We start from the raw sequence: 22793 nt of genomic DNA, 5'->3' as shown, positions 1-22793 counted from the left end.
AATGAGTCAGAGGACAGAGAACAGCATAGTGATACGGACAAGCATGTTTCTGATGATGAAGATGATGTAAAGTATCAACGGAAGACACAGACACATCTAATGAGTCTGATGAGGTGGCTGCCAGTGCTGAAGTAACATATATTGAAGCTCAGTACCTCCTGATTTTCATGGCAGCAAACATCTTAAAAATCTACAGATTTACATTTATTTATTTACATTTATTTACATTTATAATTTACCATTATTTATTTGAGTGGCATCCCTGAGAAAAAACAACGAAAATGTGTAGTCCTCGATATACTACTGGACTGTGGGATCACAATATCACGTGTGACAATTTTTTACCAGCTATGACCTTGGACAAGAACTTCTTAGAGGGAAACTTACCATGGTGGGCACAATAAAAAAATAAAAAAATAAACCTGAGTTGAAATTTTGCAGGTGAAGCACAGGGCTCCTCTTTCTTCAAAATTTACTTTTACAGACACCACCACTGTTGTTTCATGTTGTCCAAAAAAAAACGGAGTGTTGTACTTATGTCCACTTTTCACAAAGATTCTTCTGTCTCATCACGAAGTGACAAAAAGCCCATATTAATCCTGGACTATAATAAAAAACAATGGAGAGGTGGACAACCTGACTGCCACCTAGACATGCGAGTGAATGACCACACATGCATCTAAACTCATGCGTGTTTTTGCACACAAAGACTTTTTTGGATTTAGTAGTAATATCCAGTGGGGGGGGGGGGGGGGCGCAGTCGTGGCCTAATGTTCACTGCTGTTTGCGGAGTTTGCATGTTCTCCCCGTGCCTCGGGGATTTCCTCCGGGTACTCCGGTTTCTTCCCCCGGTCCAAAGACATGCATGGTAGGTTGATTGGCATCTCTGGAAAATTGTCCGGTGTGTGTGTGTGTGTGTGTGTGTGTGCCCTGTGATGGGTTGGCACTCCATCCAGGGTGTATCCTGCCTCGATGCCCGATGTCGCCTGAGATAGGCACAGGCTCCCCGTGACCCGAGAAGTTCGGATAAGCGGTAGAAAATGAATGAGATATAGGTCAAAATTGACCCGTAACACCATAGATGTTACAATAGTTAATAAAATTAATATTAAAAAATATATAAAACTAATTTATTTAAGAGATGTGTCCTAATACTCATCAGTAATAGTCAGGAAACATAACAATCTTTCATTTATTTATGTAATTCCCTTGAGGTTAGTTTTACCATTTTTTGGAATTAAAAACGAAAAGTATGCTGTCAAAAGAAAGGCCCAAGGGCCACACCAAAAATATTAAAACCAATCTTTTTATGGATAAGGAAACCTAACATGGTATCTAAGAGGAAGGAAACAAATCTGATGGTAAATAATTGTTTTGAGGCTATTTTATGACTGTTTTAAGACACGGGTCAAAACCGACCCGTTAACATAAGAGATAGTGAGAAAGAGCTAACATAAGAGGAAGGCTACACAACACAACACTACACTACACAACACAGTGCACATTTTAATCTAGAAAGTGCCGTCCTAGTCAGTCATGGCTGCCAGGCTGCATTAAGCACAATGCAGTAGGGAGGGAGATTAGACGAGCACTGAGGTCAGGGATCGGTGATTCTGCTCTAAGGCTTGTACCCATTGTGTTAAAAGGACTTGTGTTGATTTAGACACATGCAGACACTCGTATATGTGAGTGTGTCAGAAATCCGGTCAAGCAAAAAGAATGATTGGAGCTTTGGAGCAGATCGATATAACACACTCTCACACACACACACACACACACACACACACACACAGGGGTCAGAAAACACAATCTGTTTTAACGAGTAGCAACGTGAATTATGGGATAGATGTGTGACAGGAAATCCCAGTGGGATGATGAGCTTTTGTCTTACGCTTTCATCCATAACCATCACCACTCGCACCCTAAAACACGTCTACAGTATACATCACCATACAGCCTGCGTATGCCGAGTACACCCAGAACTTTGGTTTTCATTTCTACACAACATATAGGAAGCGGTATTTAGTTTCTATCCTGCTCTTTACTGGAAACAAAGTTTAGTGAATGTTAGGAGTTTTTAAAAAAATCTCTTCCTAGAACAGCTGCTTTCTCGGCTAACATTCAAGAGCCGACGTAGCGGTTAATCCGAGCTTCGTGATAATGTGCTCGTTTCTATAGTAACGGCTCATTGGAGGGGCTTGTATACAAATGTGTCTAAGTTTTGATAAGGTGAGGAGATGGTGAACTTTTATGGAAGGAGTCTTCAGTGTCAGTGCTTTGCGACAGTCAGAGGTAAAGCTGTAATGTTTCTCATTATTTCCATGACAGTAGAGTGAAAGTCTCATGGTTTATAATGGCATTTATATCATTTCATATTTACAGCATTGGGCAGAAACCTTTATCCGGAGCAACTTACATTTTTGTCTCTTTATTCAACTGAGCAATTGAGGGTTAAGGGCCTTCATCAGGGGCCCAGCAGTGGCAGTTTGGTGCACCTTGGATTCAAACTCACATCTATATCCCTATCTCTGATCTTTTATAGTATAAGTGGGTCTATGAACAATTAGTCGATCTGTTTCACCTTTGCACACACACACACACACACACACACACACACACACACACACACACACACGCGCGCGCGCGCACACACACACGCGCACACACACGCACACACACACACACACACACACGCACACACACACACACACACACACACACACACACACACACACACACACACACACACACACACACACACACACACTCATTCTCTCTAAATCAGCTTCAACTTGACCATCAACAGTCACCGCCTCACCCACTGCTCTGACACAACATTGCCTCTTGGTTGCCATGGTGACTGGCCTGATTTGAACCGTGTGTGCATGTGGACATGTGTGCGAGTGTTAAAGCGACCTGTGTGTTGATATGGAGAGAAAGTAACAGTGAAGGCTCTCAGTGTGAAGGCTCTCACAAATGAAAGGCAATTAGAGAGCAATTACAGATGTTGCGATTATAACAGAAAATGTTTTGTTAAAATAGTAAAATTAGTCCAGTATTGTGGTTAAGTAGCGCTTACGCTAAAGGCATGAAGACTTTCAGAACATCTAAAGATCTAAAATGAAGCTTTACAATGTACTCTGAAGTAAGTGTATGATATGATAATTAGGGAAGAAGTTTTACAAACATCTGCATCCGTGCATCTGTGACCTCGACTCTATTACTCATGAGGATTAAGAGTGTTACTTATGTCCCTAAATATTTTATATTTCTCCTGCTGTTTATTTTGGGATAGAGACAGTGAGTGTGACAGTGACAGATAACCAGGGTCATTTACAGACCATTATATTAGGGTGGGCTGGTACACATAATAGGTTTGCAGTCAGTGGTAATGTCCAGCATTGACTGTGATGGGTCGTATTCAAAGTTCGCTATCCGCCTGAAATGGTGCTGAAATAGCTGAGGACTTGAGGGAGCAGTGCTTGTGGAGGGTAAACTGAGATTATCTGTATCATCTGATGTGCTAGCAACAGAGATGAGACACAAGCAGCATTAGTATTACTGTATAGGCTTAAAAATGATGCATCACACAGATTATGAACAAACTGAGTAAAGTAAACTGTAGGTAAACTTTCAGAAAAAGTCAGTATGGAGCTAGAGCCTGGTAGCGTGTCGAACTGACAGCAGCACGAGGCGAGCTGTAAAAAACTATCTGTACTGTAGGGGTGGGGCTTTTTGTTGTGTGGGGCTTCTGCAGACTGATCATTGTTCATTGGCTGACCACCCAATCGGAAGTCATAAATCATACTAGTATTTTCAGGCATTTCTCCCTTTGGTTAAAATAAATAAATAAATAAACTTTGTTCTAAAGACACTTTACTATGTGAAGATCAAACTTGTGTCCTGACATCTTGTCTTTTGCCCAATTTCTAAGCGGTTGGTGCCGTGACCCGGATGCCACCCTAGAGAAACATTAGTCTGTTATCTCTGGCATCGGACTTATGTTATAAGATTAAACCTGATGATTTTTTCGAATTGATTGATTGGATTAATATTTGTTATTATTTTGTTACATGGAATTAAAGTCATTGTCAGCTTTGTTGGATTTGAAGGATGTGTTTTTGATTCAGAATGGGTCTGTAGTGACACGCACGAATCAGAAGTGCATTTTGAAAGAATGGAGGAGATTTAAAAGCAGCCGTCACACACCGGAGCATTATAAATAAGACTGGTAGCCACACACACACACACACACACACACACACACACACACACACACACACACACACAGAGGGGCAATCAGAGAGGCATAAACAGTCATTACGGCTCAGGATCGACTCTGTCATTCACTCTCGCTCTGAAAGAACTGGCACAAAGCCCGGTCATCATTCGCTCATCTATCTCCTGTCTGTCACTGGAGCTTCTCTTTGCTGCAGGCTTGTTATCAAGGGCTAAAATACACCCCTGAGAAAATTACAGTCATTTAGGCAGACAGAATGATAAGAACATACAGGATATTTCTCAGTACCAGTGAAAGCACACACACACACACACACACACACACACACACACACACACACACACACACACACACACACACACACACACACACACACACACACACACACACACACACACCACACATATACAGACCTGCTTGACCTTTTATAGCCTGGGTTTAGGATTAAACACCAGGAGTAAAAGCTGTGACAAAAATATTTTTTGCAATAAAAGAGTATTCTTAACTGGGTTTTAACCCCATTAGACCAAAACAATAAAGAAGAAATTTTTTTGTTTTTTTATTGTTTATATGTCCATGAATGAGGGGCACGGTGGCTTAGTGGTTAACACGTTCACCTCACGCCTCCAGGGTTGGGGGTTCGATTCCCACCTCCGCCTTGTGTGTGTGTAGTTTACATGTTCTCCCCTTGCCTCGGGGGTTTCCTCCGGGTACTCCGGTTTCCTCCTCCGGTCCAAAGACATGCATGGTAGGTTGATTGGCATCTCTGGAAAATTGTCCATAGTGTGTGTGTGTGTGTGTGAATGAGAGTGTGTGTGTGCCCTGTGATGGGTTGGCACTCCGTCCAGGGTGTATCCTGCCTCGATGCCCGATGACGCCTGAGATAGACACAGGCTCCCCGTGACCCGAGAAGTTTGGATAAGCGGTAGAAGATGAATGAATGAATGAATGAATATCCATGAATCATGGATCTGATCTATGAATCAAAAAAATAAAAAGTTCAGCAACTCTACATTTCTAAATATAAAGCTGTTGTTGTTTATTCCATCACATGTCTGCATTTCTCTAATTGATTTATCAAGGCAGATAGTAAGACCAAAGAAAGAAAAAAACTGTGATGGAGAAATACAACGTCTATAAATATAACTACAAAACAAATCAGATGGAAACGATGGATCTTATTTATAAATGAATGTAAATAAATGACTCATGATGAAGCGACTTTTCCGAAAGCGACTGTTTTCTAATCTAAAGCTAGACGTTTTAATATTTTTTTTCTTTAGCTTGTGATTCATTTTGATTATTTTTTTTGTTGTTGTAGTATTTGTTGTTTTTGTTGTGTTTGTTTACTGTATTTCTTATTGTCCAGCACTTTGGGTGTGTTAAGTTTGCTCTAGAAATAAAGTTTGACTTCTGGACTTGAAACAAGATCGTTGCTCAATCGGACATTTTGTAGGCAGATTTTATTTAAGAAGCTCCGAATCCAGATTTGGGAGCTGTGGAAGCATTTGTTCATTTTCTACCGCTTATCCGAACTTCTCGGGTCACGGGGAGCCTGTGCCTATCTCAGGCGTCATCGGGCATCGAGGCAGGATACACCCTGGACGGAGTGCCAACCCATCACAGGGCACACACACACACTCTCATTCACTCACACACTCACACACTACGGACAATTTTCCAGAGATGCCAGTCAACCTACCATGCATGTCTACCTAGAAAAAAAAAAAAAAAAGATTAAAATAGATGTCATAGTGACCCTGGAGCTGTGAAGCATCAACACAAGCCACTACACTGATAACAAGCTGACTGTTGTGACTCTCATCTGCATGTAAGACGTGTTTCTCTTTTAAACTCCTTTTAGGAATTTAGGAATCGTGGACTTGTTCTGTAGAGATGTATTTATTGGATGTCAGTCTGAGGGCATTCGTCGGTGTGTAGTTCGGTGTGCAAATGGACTACTGTAGATCTTTCATCTTTCTGTGAGTGAATAGAAGTGCTGTGCCTGGAGCGATGCCCCTCCTGCACTTCTCTGAGTAAACCTGAATGTGAATTATGATGTGAGATGATGTTAGTGCAGCTCTTCCTATTTGTAGCCTCAGTAACTGTCGCAGCCCATTTTTCTAAAATCTCTCTCTCTCTCTCTCTCTCTCTCTCTCTCTCTCTCTCTCTCTCTCTCTCTCTCTCTCTCTCTCTCTCTCTCTCTCTCTCTCTTTCTCTCAGTCTGGTGGCCACAAAGGACCCTGAAAGTCCTCGGGGAAGAACCGTACCCATGTCTCCCTCAGACTTCCTGGACAAGCTCATGGGAAGGACCTCAGGCTACGATGCCAGAATTAGACCCAACTTTAAAGGTACGCTTTAAAAAGCTGCATGAACAAGCATTTAATATTTTTCCTGCATCTTTTAACCGATGACACGTGGATTTGATCTCTGAAAGGTTCTTCGGTATTAGTCATATAACAGATAATATAATTTCTTACAGACACGAGCTCGATTACAGGCAGTGCAAAAGTATAGGCACCCATCAATAGAAAGCCATCCATTTAAAGGCAATCCGGTGAACATTTCACCAGAAATGATGTAGAAATATCTGCATACATGATTGGACTTTTATATTACTGCGAAGATCGTGATAGTTTAATAAACATAGCAAGAAAAAAACATCCCATTTTCTACCAGATGGAAGGTTTTCCCAGGCAATCTTACACATCATTGTATTGAAGGCCAACAGTATCTGCTTTCTATCCATGTCATATTCAGTCACCCCCAAATCCCCGAAACACCAGGCCTGTTATCTTTGTATGACAACAAGTAAACATCGTTGGCAAATTGGCCTCTGAGATAAAGCTTCCCAAATGAGGCTTTTGGCAGTGAAGATCAGGCATGTTCTGTCAAATATCTGGTTTTGGCAGATAAGGGTCAGATTCATCTGTGGCAAGTGTAGTATACAGAACTATGTTCAGCAGAAAATGTCAGCATTTCCACCATGTGAAGGGTTTTCCCACATCTCCTGGATTATCCTGGATGTCTCCAGTTTAATCGGCTTCTGGTCAAAAAAGTATTTCCGACTTCAACAAGCCTGATGTATTAAATCAGTGGTCCCCAACCTTTTTTTCGCCACGGACCGGTCAATGTTTGATCATTTTACCGTGGCCTGCTGGGGGTGGGGGGTGGTGGATATACAATTAAATTAAAATAAATAATTTTAATGTAATTGTATTTAAACATGCCTTTTTAACTCACTACAACACTAAATCAATGAGAACCCTGAGCTTGTTTCTTTACAACGAGACGGTTCCATCTGGGGTAATAGGAGACAATGACACCCGAAGTGTGTTGCTTATGTCCAGTTTATTCCGTTGTTTTGTTTCGGTTGCCGTCACTGCAGAAATCCCCGCTTCACACAGATAGCATGTCGGAAATGGCGATAGGGATGTAAGTGCTGTGGTGACAATCTCAGGGTATTCCGCCATGACTTTAATCCAGAACACCGGCAGAGTTTCTAACTTTCTAACGACGTCTGTTTCGTGCTCATTTTTGCTAATTTGTGGGTTAAATTTGAGCAAACACAATATACACGTACACCAAGCACTGTTAAACATGACAAAGTACCGGTGAACAGAGAGAAGAGCGATACACACCTTCTCTCTCCACCAAAGCTACAACACCACTGTCGCTCGCAGCCACTCAGCTCCAGACGTCACCTAAACCCGGCCCGATATCACGGTATTTTGCGCATGCGCAGTATTGGTGCGGCTTTAGGTGACGTCTCTCAGCTCCCGGTTAATGTCTCGTCCATGGAAAGTCGCACAAACCCGAGAGAAATACACCACAGTAAATAAAATGGAAATAATTTAATGTTTCTTGAGCGGCCCGGTACCATTTGGTCCACGACCCGGGGGTTGGGGACCACTGTATTAAAGTGCCAACAAACTACTAGTATGTTTAGTACAAATGGTCCCTGGTCTGTCTGACTCTTTGTGGACCATTCATTCATTCATTCATTCATTCATTCATTCATTCATCTTCTACCGCTTATCCGGACTACCTCGGGGTCACGGGGAGCCTGTGCTTATCTCACGCGTCTTTGGACATCGAGGCAGGATACACCCTGGACGGAGTGCCAACCCATCGCAGGGCACACACACACTCTCATTCTCCTTGTGGACCATTTCAAGTTATTCAGCTTGCTTTATTTACCGATCTGTGTCAAACTTAATCACCTCCACCTCTCTGTAACACAAGCACCGGTATGTTAGGTGAAGGGTTTTCTGAGGCTGATACACATACTGTTTATCTACAGTATGGAGTTTGCCAAAAAAATAGCTATCTTCCTTTTTATTTACATCCCCTCTGCATCTCTTAAACACCAAGCGTTTCATATTAGAATATTGTACCAAACATTCATGGCAGTTTGGTTTGTTCCAAATGAGACATCTTTCAGCCCAGACCATTCACTGTCTGTCATCTTCAAGCCTAAATCAGGCAATTTCTGTCCAAATGTGGTTTTGTAGCATAAGGTTAGTTTTGGCAATGGTGAGTGAACCAAAACTACAATGAAACTTTCACCGGATTTGGAATCTGTGCCTTAGTTGGATGGTTTAAGGCCAAATGTGACTCAGTGGTACATTTTGAAATAATGTCTAATCTGTTTGGAGTTGTGGTAGCATTCTGGCCAGATTCGGCTGAGATCATCGACCTCATGTGATAACGGAGTGTTGTCTAGCACTGAGACTCACATCCATCACTCATTCATGCATTCATTTTCTACCGCTTATCCGAACGTCTCGGGTCACGGGGAGCCTGTGCCTATCTCAGGCGTCATCGGTCATCGGGCATCGAGGCAGGATACACCCTGGACGGAGTGCCAACCCATCACAGGGCACACACTCTCATTCACTCACACACTCACACACTACGGACAATTTTCCAGAGATGCCAATCAACCTACCATGCATGTCTTTGGACCGGGGGAGGAGACCCCCAAGGCACGGGGAGAACATGCAAACTCCACACACAAAAGGCGGAGGCGGGAATCGAACCCACAACCATGGAGGTGTGAGGCGAACGTGCTAACCACTAAGCCACCGTGTCCCCCATCCATCACTCAGTAGCTGTTTAAAAGAGGGTGTGTACATACTGTAGACAGCAGCTTAAATGTCTGCATGTCCAAAATACTATGCAGTATACAGTACTATGAGAATGTATTCAGTATCTCCTGCATTAGTTTTAGTACCTACTGTATTTGATTCATTACCTACTGTATTTTATTTATTACTTACCGTATTTTATTTATTACCTACTGTATTTTATTTATTACTTACTGTATTTCGTTACCTGATGCAATGAATTTAGTACTTAATGCATTCAATTCAGTGCCTACTGCATTCAATTCAATACCTTTCTCGTTTAATTTGGTACCTCCTGCATTAGATTTAGTACCTACTACTTTTGATTCAGTTCCTACAGCATTCGACTTGGTGTCTCTTGCATTCGATTCATTTCCTACTGCATTTGATTCAGTACCTAAAGAACCGATTCAATACCTTCCTCATTCAATTCGGTACCTCCTGCATTCAATTCACTACCTACTACATTTGATTCAGTGCCCACATCATTCGATTCAGTACCTTTTGCACTTGATTAATTTCCTACTGCATTCAATTCAATACTTACTGCATTGAATTTAGAAATGACTGCATTTCATACAGTACTTACTGCAACCGATTCAATAATTTCCTTATTCAGTTTGGTATTTGCTATGTTTGATTCAGTACCTACTGCATTCGATTCAGTACCTATTGATCTTGATTCAGTACCTATTACAGTACATTTAATTCAGTACCTACTGCAACCGATTCGATACCTTCAATCATTCGATTCAGTACCATCTGCATCTGATTCAGTACTTACTGCTGGGGCTGTTGACACACTACATACTGATAAGTATATGTGTGTACAGTAGTATGAATACATTGCAGAAACACGACATCACGTGGACATTGTCACGTGTCCTATGGCATTATATTTAAAGCGCTCTTCCATGCTAGTCCTGTTGCATTATGGGATAGCACAGAATCAAAGGCAGAAGGAAGCAGCAGGACACATTTTGTTTTAGGAATACTGAGAATCTGGACACTATAGATTTTTACCTACTGTATATGAGGCAAATAGGGATATTCAGTCTAGAGGTCTTCTCGGGTCTAAAGAAATGTACCCAACCCGAAGTGACCCGAATCACTTTTTACCTGAACCCGACGTGCATAATTTCTCGCATACCACCCCACTGCTGCGATCCCTCCACTGGCTTCCGGTAGCTGCACACATCCGATTCAAAACACCGATGCTGGCCTACAAAGCCAAAAATGGACCAGCTCCCTCTTACCTCAAAGCCCTCATCACTCCTCGCACTGCACCCCGCAACCTCCGATCTACCAGCACTGCTCGACTGGTTCCACCATCTCTCAGGGTAAGAGGCAAGTATACTACAAGACTCTTCTCTGTTCTGGCACCAAGGTGGTGGAATGAACTTCCCCTAGAGGTCCGGACAGCTGAGTCACTGGCTATTTTCATGCGGTGGTTGAAGACCTACTTATTCAGGAAACACTTCAAATAGCACTTCTTTCCTTATCTTTTGCATTTAAAAAAACAAACAAAAAAAAACTTTGACACTTTTTAATTGTAACTTTGAACAAATGTTTTAAACTCATGGTATCTTAAGTATGTAACCTAGTGAGCAGCATTAACGTATTCAATGTTAGAGATTTAAGCGCTTATGTACGTCGCTCTGGATAAGGGCGTCTGTCACATGCTGTAAATGTAAATGTAAATAATTTTACATTTTTTTAAGAAAGACCCGACCCGAGACAAACCCAAAAAAAATTAGACCCGAGTCTGACCCGACCCGTTGGCAATTTTTTTTTAACCCGACCGGACCCGAATGTTGCATAACTCTACACTAAAGTAACCGCTACACCATGGATTCAAAATTGATTGACAGGTCTGTTTCAACAAAAATGAGCTTACTGCCAGCCACATGTCGCCACCCACATGTCGCAAGCGGTCTTGGTAAACAGACGAGAGGTTGGAAAAGGACTCGAGTCGATGCACACACGAGATACAGTAGTTCGGGTCTTCTCGGGTCCGTTCGGTAAAAACACATTCATTTTAAATTACCCGAGGCCCGATGCCGCTATTATTAGACCCGACCCGTGTCCGAGGTACACGTGAAACTTGTAGACCCTAACCCGCTCGGGTCTCGAGTCGGACCTCTGGGTTTCGGATCTAATTGGACCCTTGAAGACCTCTAAAACAGACACAGCAGACTTAGAGCAAGGAGCCATAACAGTTGTGGTCATTATCCTTATATAATAAAGGCCTAATAATGTCTAATAGTATTAGAAGGATTTTGCAGAAAACCACATCTATCGGTATCTATTGGTAAACATGTCTTGTTCGGTATCTTGCTGTAAGCAGAACTTTGTTTCATAAACAATCACAAGAAATGACAAACCTAGTTATCGTTTAGTGTCTCGTTTGTGTTCATGTGTTATAGTGTCACAGCTGCCAGGAAAGTGGATTCAAACTACTATTATCTCTCACACTCCATATCGTATAATTACACCAACTGGCCTAAGACATGATGCATTTCTAATGAGTCTGTTTCTCTAGGTCCACCTGTGAACGTGTCCTGTAACATATTCATCAACAGTTTTGGCTCCATCGCCGAGACGACTATGGTGCGTATTCTGCCTCGTGCGTTCTTATTAAAACATATGTGCATGAAGCGATATGTAAGTGATATAATGCAGAAAATGTAATGTATGTCTTCTGTGCAAAATTTGGGAGCTGTTCGGAGGTTGAAGGAATCTAAACTGGGAGTCTTCAAGATTTCATCTTTAAGAACCATTTATTTGGGTCGGAGCCGAAAGACTTAGCTTAACACATTGATTCCATCCTCCAACCCGGTGTCTGTTCTTCTGTGCTTTAGGGGTTTCCTCCAGGTTCTCTGGTTTCCTTCTCCAGTCCAAAGACATAAATATAGGCAGATTGATAAGTCTAAATCATCTGAAGTGTGTGTGTGTGTGTGTGTGTGTGTGTGTGTGTGTGTGTGTGTGTGTGTGTGTGTGTGTGTGTGTGTGTGTGTGTGTGTGTGTGTGTGTGTGTGTGTGTTGAATTTGTGTCCTCCACCTTGTAATACCTTGTGTGGGTGTGTAGCCTAGTGGTTAAGGTGCTGGTTAAACTTCTGATCAGAAGGTTGTGAGATTAAATCAACCGACTTGTCACTGCTGGGCCCCTGGGCAAGGCCCTTAATGCTGTTGTATAAACTGTAAGTTGCTCTGGATAAGGGTGTCCGCCAAATGCCAGTAAAGTCACCTGAGTCCTAGACTAAAGATTCCCTGTATATGATTAGTGCTATAGAAAATACATGGATGGACTATTATTTATTTATTTATTTATTTATTTATTTATTTATTTATTTATTTATTTATTTATTTATTTATAAATAATTTATATTATGAATTTATTTTATAATAAATTATATTATAAATATATATTTATTTATATGTGTTTTTAAGAAAAATAAAACACTTATCACACCCGTTACTAATTACTTTCCTATTGCAGCACATGGGATTTATTCATCTTTGCAGTTTGATAGATAGATAGATAGATAGATAGATAGATAGATAGATAGATAGATAGATAGATAGATAGATAGATAGATAGATAGATAGATAGATAGATAGATAGATAGATGGTATTGAAATAAAGTGAATAAAGTAGATGCACAAAATATTGTATTCATTTACAAATACACACAATATATAAGCAGATGGCGATTATGTGTGAATTGTCCTTCAGGTTGTAATGACGTGAGTGAGACTAGTTCTAGTTCTAGTTCTAGTTCTAGTTCTAGTTCTAGTTCTTGTATCAAGTCTAAGTGTTTCATTTCGAGGATTTGCTGCACGTTAAAAAATCCTGAAAAATCACAGCAATACTACGGATAATTACATCCCAAAAGCCAGCCGTAATCCTGAAGAGCCTCACGAGGACGGCTAATCTAACGCTCCCGACTCGTGTTGTGTGGATTTTGTCCTCATGGCTGTAGAGCGTCACAGTGCTTCACTCTTTACTCCAGGGGAGTCACTGCATTGCCTCCAGCTCCATCTCCTCTGACCGGAGTTAGTAATTAAGTCATGTTAAGCAATTAGCAGAGACACCAGATCATACTCAAGTGTATAATCAACAGAGCAGCACAGGATGCTGAAGAGATGCTGAAAACATTGGTGGTGATTTGTTTGAGCCGTCATTTGAACCTTTATTTACTGTGTTTTTTTTGTTTTTGAGGAACGTAAACAGATGCACGTATACTACATGCACGAGTCCTGACAGTCAACACCCCCCCCTTTTTTTTTTGCTTCTCAAATAAGTAAAAATGCTCTTTTTTATTAGCATACTATTAGCTAATACGTAACGTGTAGTGAATTAGAAGTCATGCTAGCAGCACGATGACATTAAGTACCTTCAACCTTAAATCAGCTTAATTCATCAGCTGTGCTCACACACACACACACACACACACACACAAGGAATTTGTTGCGGTTCCAAGATCTCTCCTAAACAGAGTGTATACTTATATAAACATAGACCAAAGGTGTAAGTAGTGTACCTATATTATGATCGTAAACATGTACATTTATATAACCATAGAATAATCGAATATGGATGTGGCTTGTAAGACTGTTATTGCGTGTAGATGTTTTAGTGTGTAGTGATCTGACCCAGCGCTCTGTGTAGTTATCTACTGTATAGCGTTTGCCTGATGGCAGAAGAGCAAACAGACTCCCAGTGTGGAGAAGTCTTTTATGATGTTACCTGCTCGTTTATTCACCCTTCAGTTGTACCTGGAGATCGTTCAGGAGAACACCAACAATCCTCTCAGTCACTGACCCAAACCAGACAGTAATGGACATACTGTAAACAGGACTGACTCAATCACAGCTGTGTAGCACTGGATTATCAGCTCCTGTAGTAGATCCAACTTCCTCCCTTTATTGGGAGTCTCCTACTTAAAGGTGCGGTGCACGATGTTTGAAATCCAATGTTGACATTTGAAATCACCAAAACAAACACGCCCCTAAACCAAATGGGTGTCACCCCTGTTTCGATAGCTCCGCCCCACACATACATACGTAACCCAGGCAGCTATCACGGCGGAACCTGCTGGGGCAGCTGGCCGAGGGGGTATTTTTTTATCAATAAATGAACTCAATGAGTAATACTACTAAAGGTTTAGCTCCGTTTTACGTGGAGGACGACGTTCAACACCTAGAACGTGAGGCGGAGGTAACGGCAGGTATCCGCCATGTCAGTGTGTCAATCGTTTTCGGCTAATGTCAGACATGCGCACTGACCGCTCTCTCCGCGACATATTGACAAGACACGCCCCTTTATGCTAATTGGCTAAATGTTTGTTTTGTTTGTTGGCCCGACTCAGTTTTCTGAAGCAGCATCGTGCACCGCAACTTTAATTCAGATCCTGTGAGGTTGTAGCGCCCGAATGACTCCAGTAACCCGAATGACTCCAATAATATACTGTACTGTACTTATATTAATACTGTAGTTAAATCAAGGAAATAATTGACTTTTATTCATCTGTGGCTCGTTGATAATTTCACTGAAACTCTGAAGGAATGACTTTCTTCAGGAAATTTAGATAACGTGATGATGCACCAGGTTTCCTTTTCTACAGTGTAAAGGATGACTCGTGGAAAAGGACGTTTTAAGCCTGACGATCACGTGCAGAATAACGTGTGATGTTTTTAGCACTAGGACGATTCTGTTATATAAAGAATGCACAGAATTTCTGCAGGTTTTAAGTGATGTGGGATTTATTAGTGTTTCATCTGAAAGCCTGTGAGTTCTAGGCCACTCGATTTAACTCTTAACCCCTCGTCTCCTGAGCATTATCCCTCGGATTATACACTCACGTGTGAACTGCTTTGGGTGAATGAATGTAAAGTAGACGTGTGTACAGTCGAGCATGTGTGTGTTCCCTTATAGAGGAGGAGAAAAATCACGTGTGTCTCGGATTTAAAGAAGGAACGTAAACAGGATGTACATATATTACGTTCGTTATCATTTCATTTAAAGATTGTATTTAAAGATTAAAATACATTTGGTATGTAATATTTCGTTTATTATTGAACTTTTTATTCATTAAATAAAATTAACATACAATAAAATATTATTGAATTAAATAAAAGATTTAAAACAACAAAAAAGCAAAATATTTTTTTTATTTCAAACTGAACAGTAAAATATTCTCTCTTTCACACACACACACACACACACACACACACACACACACACACACACACACACACACACACACCCACACACACATATGCTCTCTCTCTCTTTTCGACACACAACCACCCACCACAACACACATCACACACAACCCACAAACGAACATGATGGTTCTCTCTAGCTCTCCGCGCTCTCCGATCGCTATCTCTCTCTCTACTCTCTCTCTCTCTCTCTCGCTCTTCTCTTTTCACACACACACACACATATACACACCCACCCACCCACCCACACTCACACACACACACACACACACACACACACACACACACACACACACACACACACACACACACACACACACACACACACACACATATGCTCTCGCTCTCTCTCTCTCTCTCTCTCTCTCTCTCTCTCTCTCTCTCTCTCTCTCTCTCTCTCTCTCTGACAGACACACACACACACACACACACACAGAGAGAGAGAGAGAGAGAGAGAGAGAGAGAGAGAGAGAGAGAGAGAGAGAGAGAGAGAGAGAGAGAGAGAGAGAGAGAGAGAGAGAGAGAGAGAGAGAGAGAGAGTCTGGTTATTAAACCTGACATGACTGCTCTCTGTGCTCTAAAACAAGCTCCTCGATCTTTACAGAAACAGTTCATAACCAGACCATCCTGAAAGGAGAGATTCAATACGTAAATATTGGCACCCTTTAAAAGCATGGACAGGAATAGTACCGATATTTCCTCTGAAAAAAATCGTGAATACCTCAAAAAGAACACTGTAAATAAATGTGAGTAGAGATAAAGAGCTCTCTTCACATCTGTGAGGTTCTGCTATTGAGTAACAAAGAGCTTCCATAGAACCAGAGACAGATGGTTCGACAGTGAAAAAAAGAAACTCTGTGCCGTTGTTCCCTGTAGGGAGCACCTCGTCTGATATTAATAGAATTGAGGAAACGAGAATTTGAATGCCATGTACAGAAATGTTTTAAAATAAAAATGAGATCGTTCCCTACTCTCTGTTTTCTCCTGCAGACATTTTAAACCACTTTATAAAATATGTTTAATTTTAAGAAGAGTGCCAATTATTTTGAAGAACATCAGTAGTCAGTGGAAAATAAAATAAACATAACAAATAAAAATTTTTTATTGTTTATTGTTTAGTAATAATCCAATTTTTATAATCAGTTCAATTTTTTAAACAAAAACAAACAAACAAACAAACAAACAAATTAATTAATTAATCAATTAATTGATTCATTAATTAACATCAGCATTGACATCAATTGTTTTATGTTTTTTCTATTATTACCATTGTTTCATAAATAAAAAAAAATAATAAATAAATAAAATTTAAAAATTTAATTAAATAGAATTAAATTTAAATTAAATTTAATAAAAAAAATTAAATAGTAAATGAATAAACTAGCTCTGTTCCTGACTTAAATAAACATAACACAATTAAGGGTTTAATAAATTTTATTTATTTATAATTATTTTTTCTCTCACTTTTATTTCCTTCTAGTAATTAAATATACAAACTAACAAATAAATAACCAAATAAATAAATAAATAAATAAATATGTAAATATATAAATAAAATAAATAAATACATACATATGTAAAATAAATAAATAAACAAACATATAGATAGATAGATAGATAGATAAAGGCTTCTTCTCTAGAGGTTCAGAGTTTTATAGTCACTGCAATGGAAGTCTTCAAGATTTCATCGTTACATAGGGGAAGGGACATGGTTGCTTTGTGGTTAGTGAGCTTTCCTCACATTTCTTGGTGGTTGGAGATTTGAGTCCTGGTGTGTAATGGGTTTCTTCTGGGTTCTTTGGTTTCCTCTTCCAATTCAAAGACATGCGCTATAGGCTGACTGCCATCTCTAAATATTTGGTGTGTATGTGGTTATGTCCTGTGATTGGGGTCGTATCATGTCCAGAGTGTCCCACACCTCATACACCGAGTCCTCTGGGATAGACCACAGGTTAAGCAGTACAGAAGATGGATAGATAGATAGATAGATAGATAGATAGATAGATAGATAGATAGATAGATAGATAGATAGATAGATAGATAGATAGATAGATAGATAGATAGATAGATAGATAAATGCCCCTGTTCCTGACCCATGTTTTTCTCTCACTTTTATTTCTTTCTAGTAATAAAATATACAACAAATAAATAAATATACAAACAAACAAACAAATAAATAAATAAAACATTCAAATAAACCAGTAAAACCATCAAAATGAACCATGCAACCTGAAATAGTAAAACCATCAAAAAGTATATAATAAATAGATTTTTCTCATACTGTACTAATTCCCCATACAGAGCCTGGTCATATCCGTCTGCCCTCAGCTGGATTCAGCCTTGCTCTTGGTGATGTAATCACAGTGAATTGGAGCTGAGCATCAGCACATCAGCACATCACTGAACTGTGCCGCGTTCCCCACAGGCCACGAATGACCATCGTGCTCCCGAGTCTACGGGTTACATCATTTCCCTCCTTAAACACGTTCAGCCCATGTGGAGGATTACAAAATAATGCTGACAAATATTTCAGCTTATTATGCAAGGAGATGAAAATGGAGCATGAAATGTATCTACCTCTCTTCAGTGTGTGCATAATGTTGCTCACACACACACACACACACACACACACACACACACACACACACACACACACACACACACACACACACACACACACACACACACACACACACACACACACACTCAGGTACTGTATCATAGCTGATATCAGAGCTCTGAAGAAGAAAGTATTTCACTGTGCTGTAACGTATATGTGAAAAAATAAAGGCTTCTTCTCTAGAGGTTCAGAGTTTTATAGTCACTGCAATGGAAGTCTTCAAGATTTCATCGTTACATAGGGGACGGGACATGGTTGCTTTGTGGTTAGTGAGCTTTCCTCACATTTCTTGGTGGTTGGAGATTTGAGTCCTGGTGTGTAATGGGTTTCTTCTGGGTTCTTTGGTTTCCTCTTCCAATTCAAAGACATGCGCTATAGGCTGACTGCCATCTCTAAATATTTGGTGTGTATGTGGTTATGTCCTGTGATTGGGGTCGTATCATGTCCAGAGTGTCCCACACCTCATACACCGAGTCCTCTGGGATAGACCACAGGTTAAGCAGTACAGAAGATAGATAGATAGATAGATAGATAGATAGATAGATAGATAGATAGATAGATAGATAGATAGATAGATAGATAGATAGATAGATAGATAGATAGATAGATAGATAGATAGATAGATAGATAGATAGATAGATGGACTTTCAAGACTATTTGTGACATGAAACCAATTGAAAAAATGTCGTAGCCTATGAAAGGTTTTATGTACAAATTGACATTATTGATCTTCTATTGATTTCCCAACACTAGTAATCTTGAAAAAGTCTAGCATTAAAATTTGATACGATGCTAAACCCATGTCCGGGTTGTTCCTGGTGCTGACCTTGTCTTTATTTGCCAAAATGATGAAAGCAATTCTAAAACATTTACTGGATCTTGTCAAGCTTGACATTTTAACACGCCATTTAATTGCCTGCTGTAACGTCTTGAGAGCATGTAGATCGATGTTTAAATCAGATTAGCACCTACACCCATCGTCCTCGTGGAACGTTCTGGAAATCATCTGCCGCTTCTCTCTGCCAGGGCGCTATGGTGCTGAAAATTCAATAGAAGATATTAAATCTGAGAAGCTCGGCTCAGATCCGCGAGAGCTACCGAGTGTTAATGAGGACCGGGTCATGGTATGCTGGGTAAAGTTTCTGATTTAAGGTTAAAAGTTCAGTTGAATAGATTGGCTAAGAGCTAGCGGGATTTAATTGGATGAGTGGGTTGGTGTTGCTGTGCGGAATGATGTCAATGCTGATGTTGCTAATGATTTTAGCAATTCGACTGAGACTTTTACTGAATCAAGTAGCATTTCTTCAGCTTTTGGGTTATTGGACACAGCACTTCCAGGACAACTGGTATGATGATGGTGAAAAAAACGACACCAGAATCTCCGGCAAAAAAAAAAAAAAAAGAAAGAAACAAAGTGTAGAATACAGATTAGCTGAGTGTTGCAAAAAAGGATAAAAAAAATTTAATGGGACATAGTGCAAAAGTCCTTCAGGGATGCGAGGCACAGACTAACGAGTGCTACGTCTGCTGAGACTAGATTAGTTTAGCTTCCTCCACATCCACTCCATTATACATCAGAAGATACTTGTCTGATTCATTGGGAAGAAAACTGATTGGATGACAGTCAGGGATTAGAAATATCTCTCATTATCATTAGATTTAAAGAGACGTTTATGGCATTTTGCAGACACCCTTAATTAACCAGAGCTGCATACATTCATACATTCATTCATTCATTCATTCATTTTCTACCGCTTATCCGAACGTCTCGGGTCACGGGGAGACTGTGCCTGGCGTCAGGCGCCATCGGGCATCGAGGCAGGATACACCCTGGATGGAGTGCCGACCCATCTCAAGGCACACACACTCTCTCAAGCTGCTTACATTTTATTTCAATTTATACAACTAAGAAAATGAGGGTTAAAGGCCTTGCACAGAGGCCCAGCAGTGGCACTTGGAGAACCTGGGATGTAAACTCATGCCCTTCTGATCAGAAGTCCAACACCTTAACCTTAAGTGAGCTACCACATCCACCCAACACTCCACATATAGAATGAGAGATGAAGGGCCCCTACTGTAACATTGATTGCAGCAAGATTGTATAGACAGAACTCCAGTAAAGAAGATATGTAAAAGCAAAACATCATCAATCATTGGCTCAAAAGCAAAATAAGAATTGCTCACTTTTCTATGCTTCTGTGAAACTGCTTTGAGACTATGTCAATTGTTAAATTCAATTGTATTTCTATAAGGCTTTTATAGTGAAAGTGACGTGACATATGGCTAAGTACGGTGACCCATACTCAGAATTTGTTCTCTGCATTTAACCCATCCAAAGTGCACACACACAGCAGTGAACACACACACACACCGTGAACACACACCCGGAGCAGTGGGCAGCCATTTATGCTGCGGTGCCCGGGGAGCAGTTGGGGGGGGTACGGTGTCTTGCTCGAGGGCACCTCAGTCGTGGCCGGCCGGAGACTCGAACCCACAACCTTAGGATTACGAGTCAGACTCTCTAACCATTAGGCCACGGCTTGCCCCCATAGAAAAGGACTCAAAGCAACTTTACAGAACAACAACTAATATAATACATATAGTCAATTATACAAAGTGTTTGTATTTATCCCTAATGAACAATCCTGAGGTAACTGAGGTGAGGAAAGACTCCCTCAGATGGACGAGGAAGAAACCTTGAGAGGAACCAGACTCAGAACCTTATCTTCATTTTGGTGACACTGGAGGGTGTGATTATAAACTGTTATAAACACTGGTGAGTGTTATTATGGATAACCCTGACCTTTATTACAGTCAGATTCAGTCTGACAATTATGTATTGATGAGGAGGTTGTTGTCCTCAAAGACCACATGGAGTTGGCATCTCCTCTTTGAATGTCTGAATCTACTTGAACGTAATCCAACTCGACCTGGTAAGTCTCTAGATGCCTCAGGATCCTCACAGGGTTCGTCTCTTCTCACCGAAGGTCCGAAAATCTTCACGCGAAGAAACGTGATTCTGTTTGGATTTAATAATTCAACATCAGGGAAAAAAAATAGATTAAGGAGATTAATTCCAGGGATTGAAAAAAAAATGATTTGCAAGAATAGCAAAGGACAGACCAGTCGAAAAAAGCAAACTGTATTATCTGAGAATTTCTAAAAGTCTTTAACGGTTTACCAGCCAATGAAGACTCTGAGATTTTAAGGCTTTGACTGACGTTAAGCCGTTCTTTTCCTCTCAGGATTACAGAGTGAACATCTTCCTGCGGCAGAAGTGGAACGATCCACGCCTGGCCTACAGCGAGTACCCAGATGACTCTCTTGACCTCGACCCCTCCATGTTAGACTCCATCTGGAAGCCGGATCTCTTCTTTGCCAATGAAAAAGGTGCACATTTTCACGAAGTCACCACCGACAACAAGCTGCTGAGGATATTCAAGAACGGCAACGTGCTTTATTCAATAAGGTGAGTCAATAAATATTATTGATATAATGATAAAGTGGTGCAAAAGGTTCATATCCTGCTGATGCTACAATAAGTCATAGTCAGCAGTCGAAAGAAAGCAAAGTGTGGGAGGGATGATGAAACCTGTCAATCAGAGGAATGTTAGCCAATCAGTGTGTGGGTAGAAGAATGCAGATTGCGCTTTACCTCATATGTGTTGCAGAAGACTTTAATGTAAGCAGAAATATGTAAAATTGTATATACATAACTGTATGTATTTTACTCCTGGATTGTGTACAAGAAACATATATCAAGCATTGTGTTAGTTCTGGCAGGCCATGTAGTCAAGCATGCATCAGCTGTTAATCAGCTGTCCCTGACGCGCACCAATCCGGTCACGACATCCATATTACCTGACCATTTAAATTCCCACTCATAGAGCAGCTCTAGTGCTTCGCTGCTGCCGCGATCTAAACTGCCTCCTCCAACCCCGACTCCACCATGCCGGAACCCGTGTTCGTTGTACCAGTTTACGTCATAAATCCCACATATTTTTTTCTCTCTCTCTCTCCCTCTCTCTATTTATTTATTTATTTATTTATTTATTTATTTATTTATCCATTCATTTATCAATTTTCAAAAACTATGCATGATTAGTAGTTCTGTTATACAGGGGGTCTTTTCAAATTTCTAGTCGCTGCTCTCCCCGCTCTGTCCACGCAATGTTCAGAGTTATACTGTACAAGATTTTGGGAAGACTATGGTGTTAAATACAGAAAGGTTCAGAATTTAGTGAAAAAGACGTCTTGTAATGTAATTTTACGGGGAAAAAAAAGACATGTCATTGACCTGCTATCGCAAAGACTTAATTCCATGTCTCAGGCTTATTTGTATTTTTCTAGATGCTAAATATGCTTTTGGTGTGGTCCTGACCAAGATTTTGAGAAAATGTCAATTACACAGATGGACAAATTTAAATAGCTGAAGTTCATTTCTAAAAAAAAAAAAGGACTTGATGGATTTTGGCTCATACAGTAGTTCTTGACTTGAACTTGACTTGAACAATTATTTCGGGTCAGTGTCTTGACTCCAGCCCAAGTAGACCTACATAGCCTACTGTAAGATCTG

At 40.5% G+C, this 22793-nt stretch overlaps 1 protein-coding gene across 2 annotated transcripts in view; it reads left to right on the top strand.

Moving 5' to 3' along the window:
* The window catches only part of glra3 (glycine receptor, alpha 3), an 84100-nt gene that overhangs the window by 17712 nt on the left and 43595 nt on the right, over window positions 1-22793 (top strand). For both annotated transcript variants that reach the window (XM_047812887.1, XM_047812888.1), the window contains exons 2-4: window positions 6464-6591; window positions 11912-11979; window positions 21463-21686. In XM_047812887.1, coding sequence (XP_047668843.1) covers window positions 6464-6591; window positions 11912-11979; window positions 21463-21686 — 420 coding nt within the window. The remainder of the gene's footprint in view (window positions 1-6463; window positions 6592-11911; window positions 11980-21462; window positions 21687-22793) is intronic.

Source organism: Tachysurus fulvidraco, chromosome 4 (assembly GCF_022655615.1).
Source record: "Tachysurus fulvidraco isolate hzauxx_2018 chromosome 4, HZAU_PFXX_2.0, whole genome shotgun sequence".
NCBI classification, from domain to species: domain Eukaryota; kingdom Metazoa; phylum Chordata; class Actinopteri; order Siluriformes; family Bagridae; genus Tachysurus; species Tachysurus fulvidraco.
The sequence above is the reverse complement of the archived record's forward strand: the minus strand, read 5'-3'. Positions and strand labels throughout refer to the sequence as shown.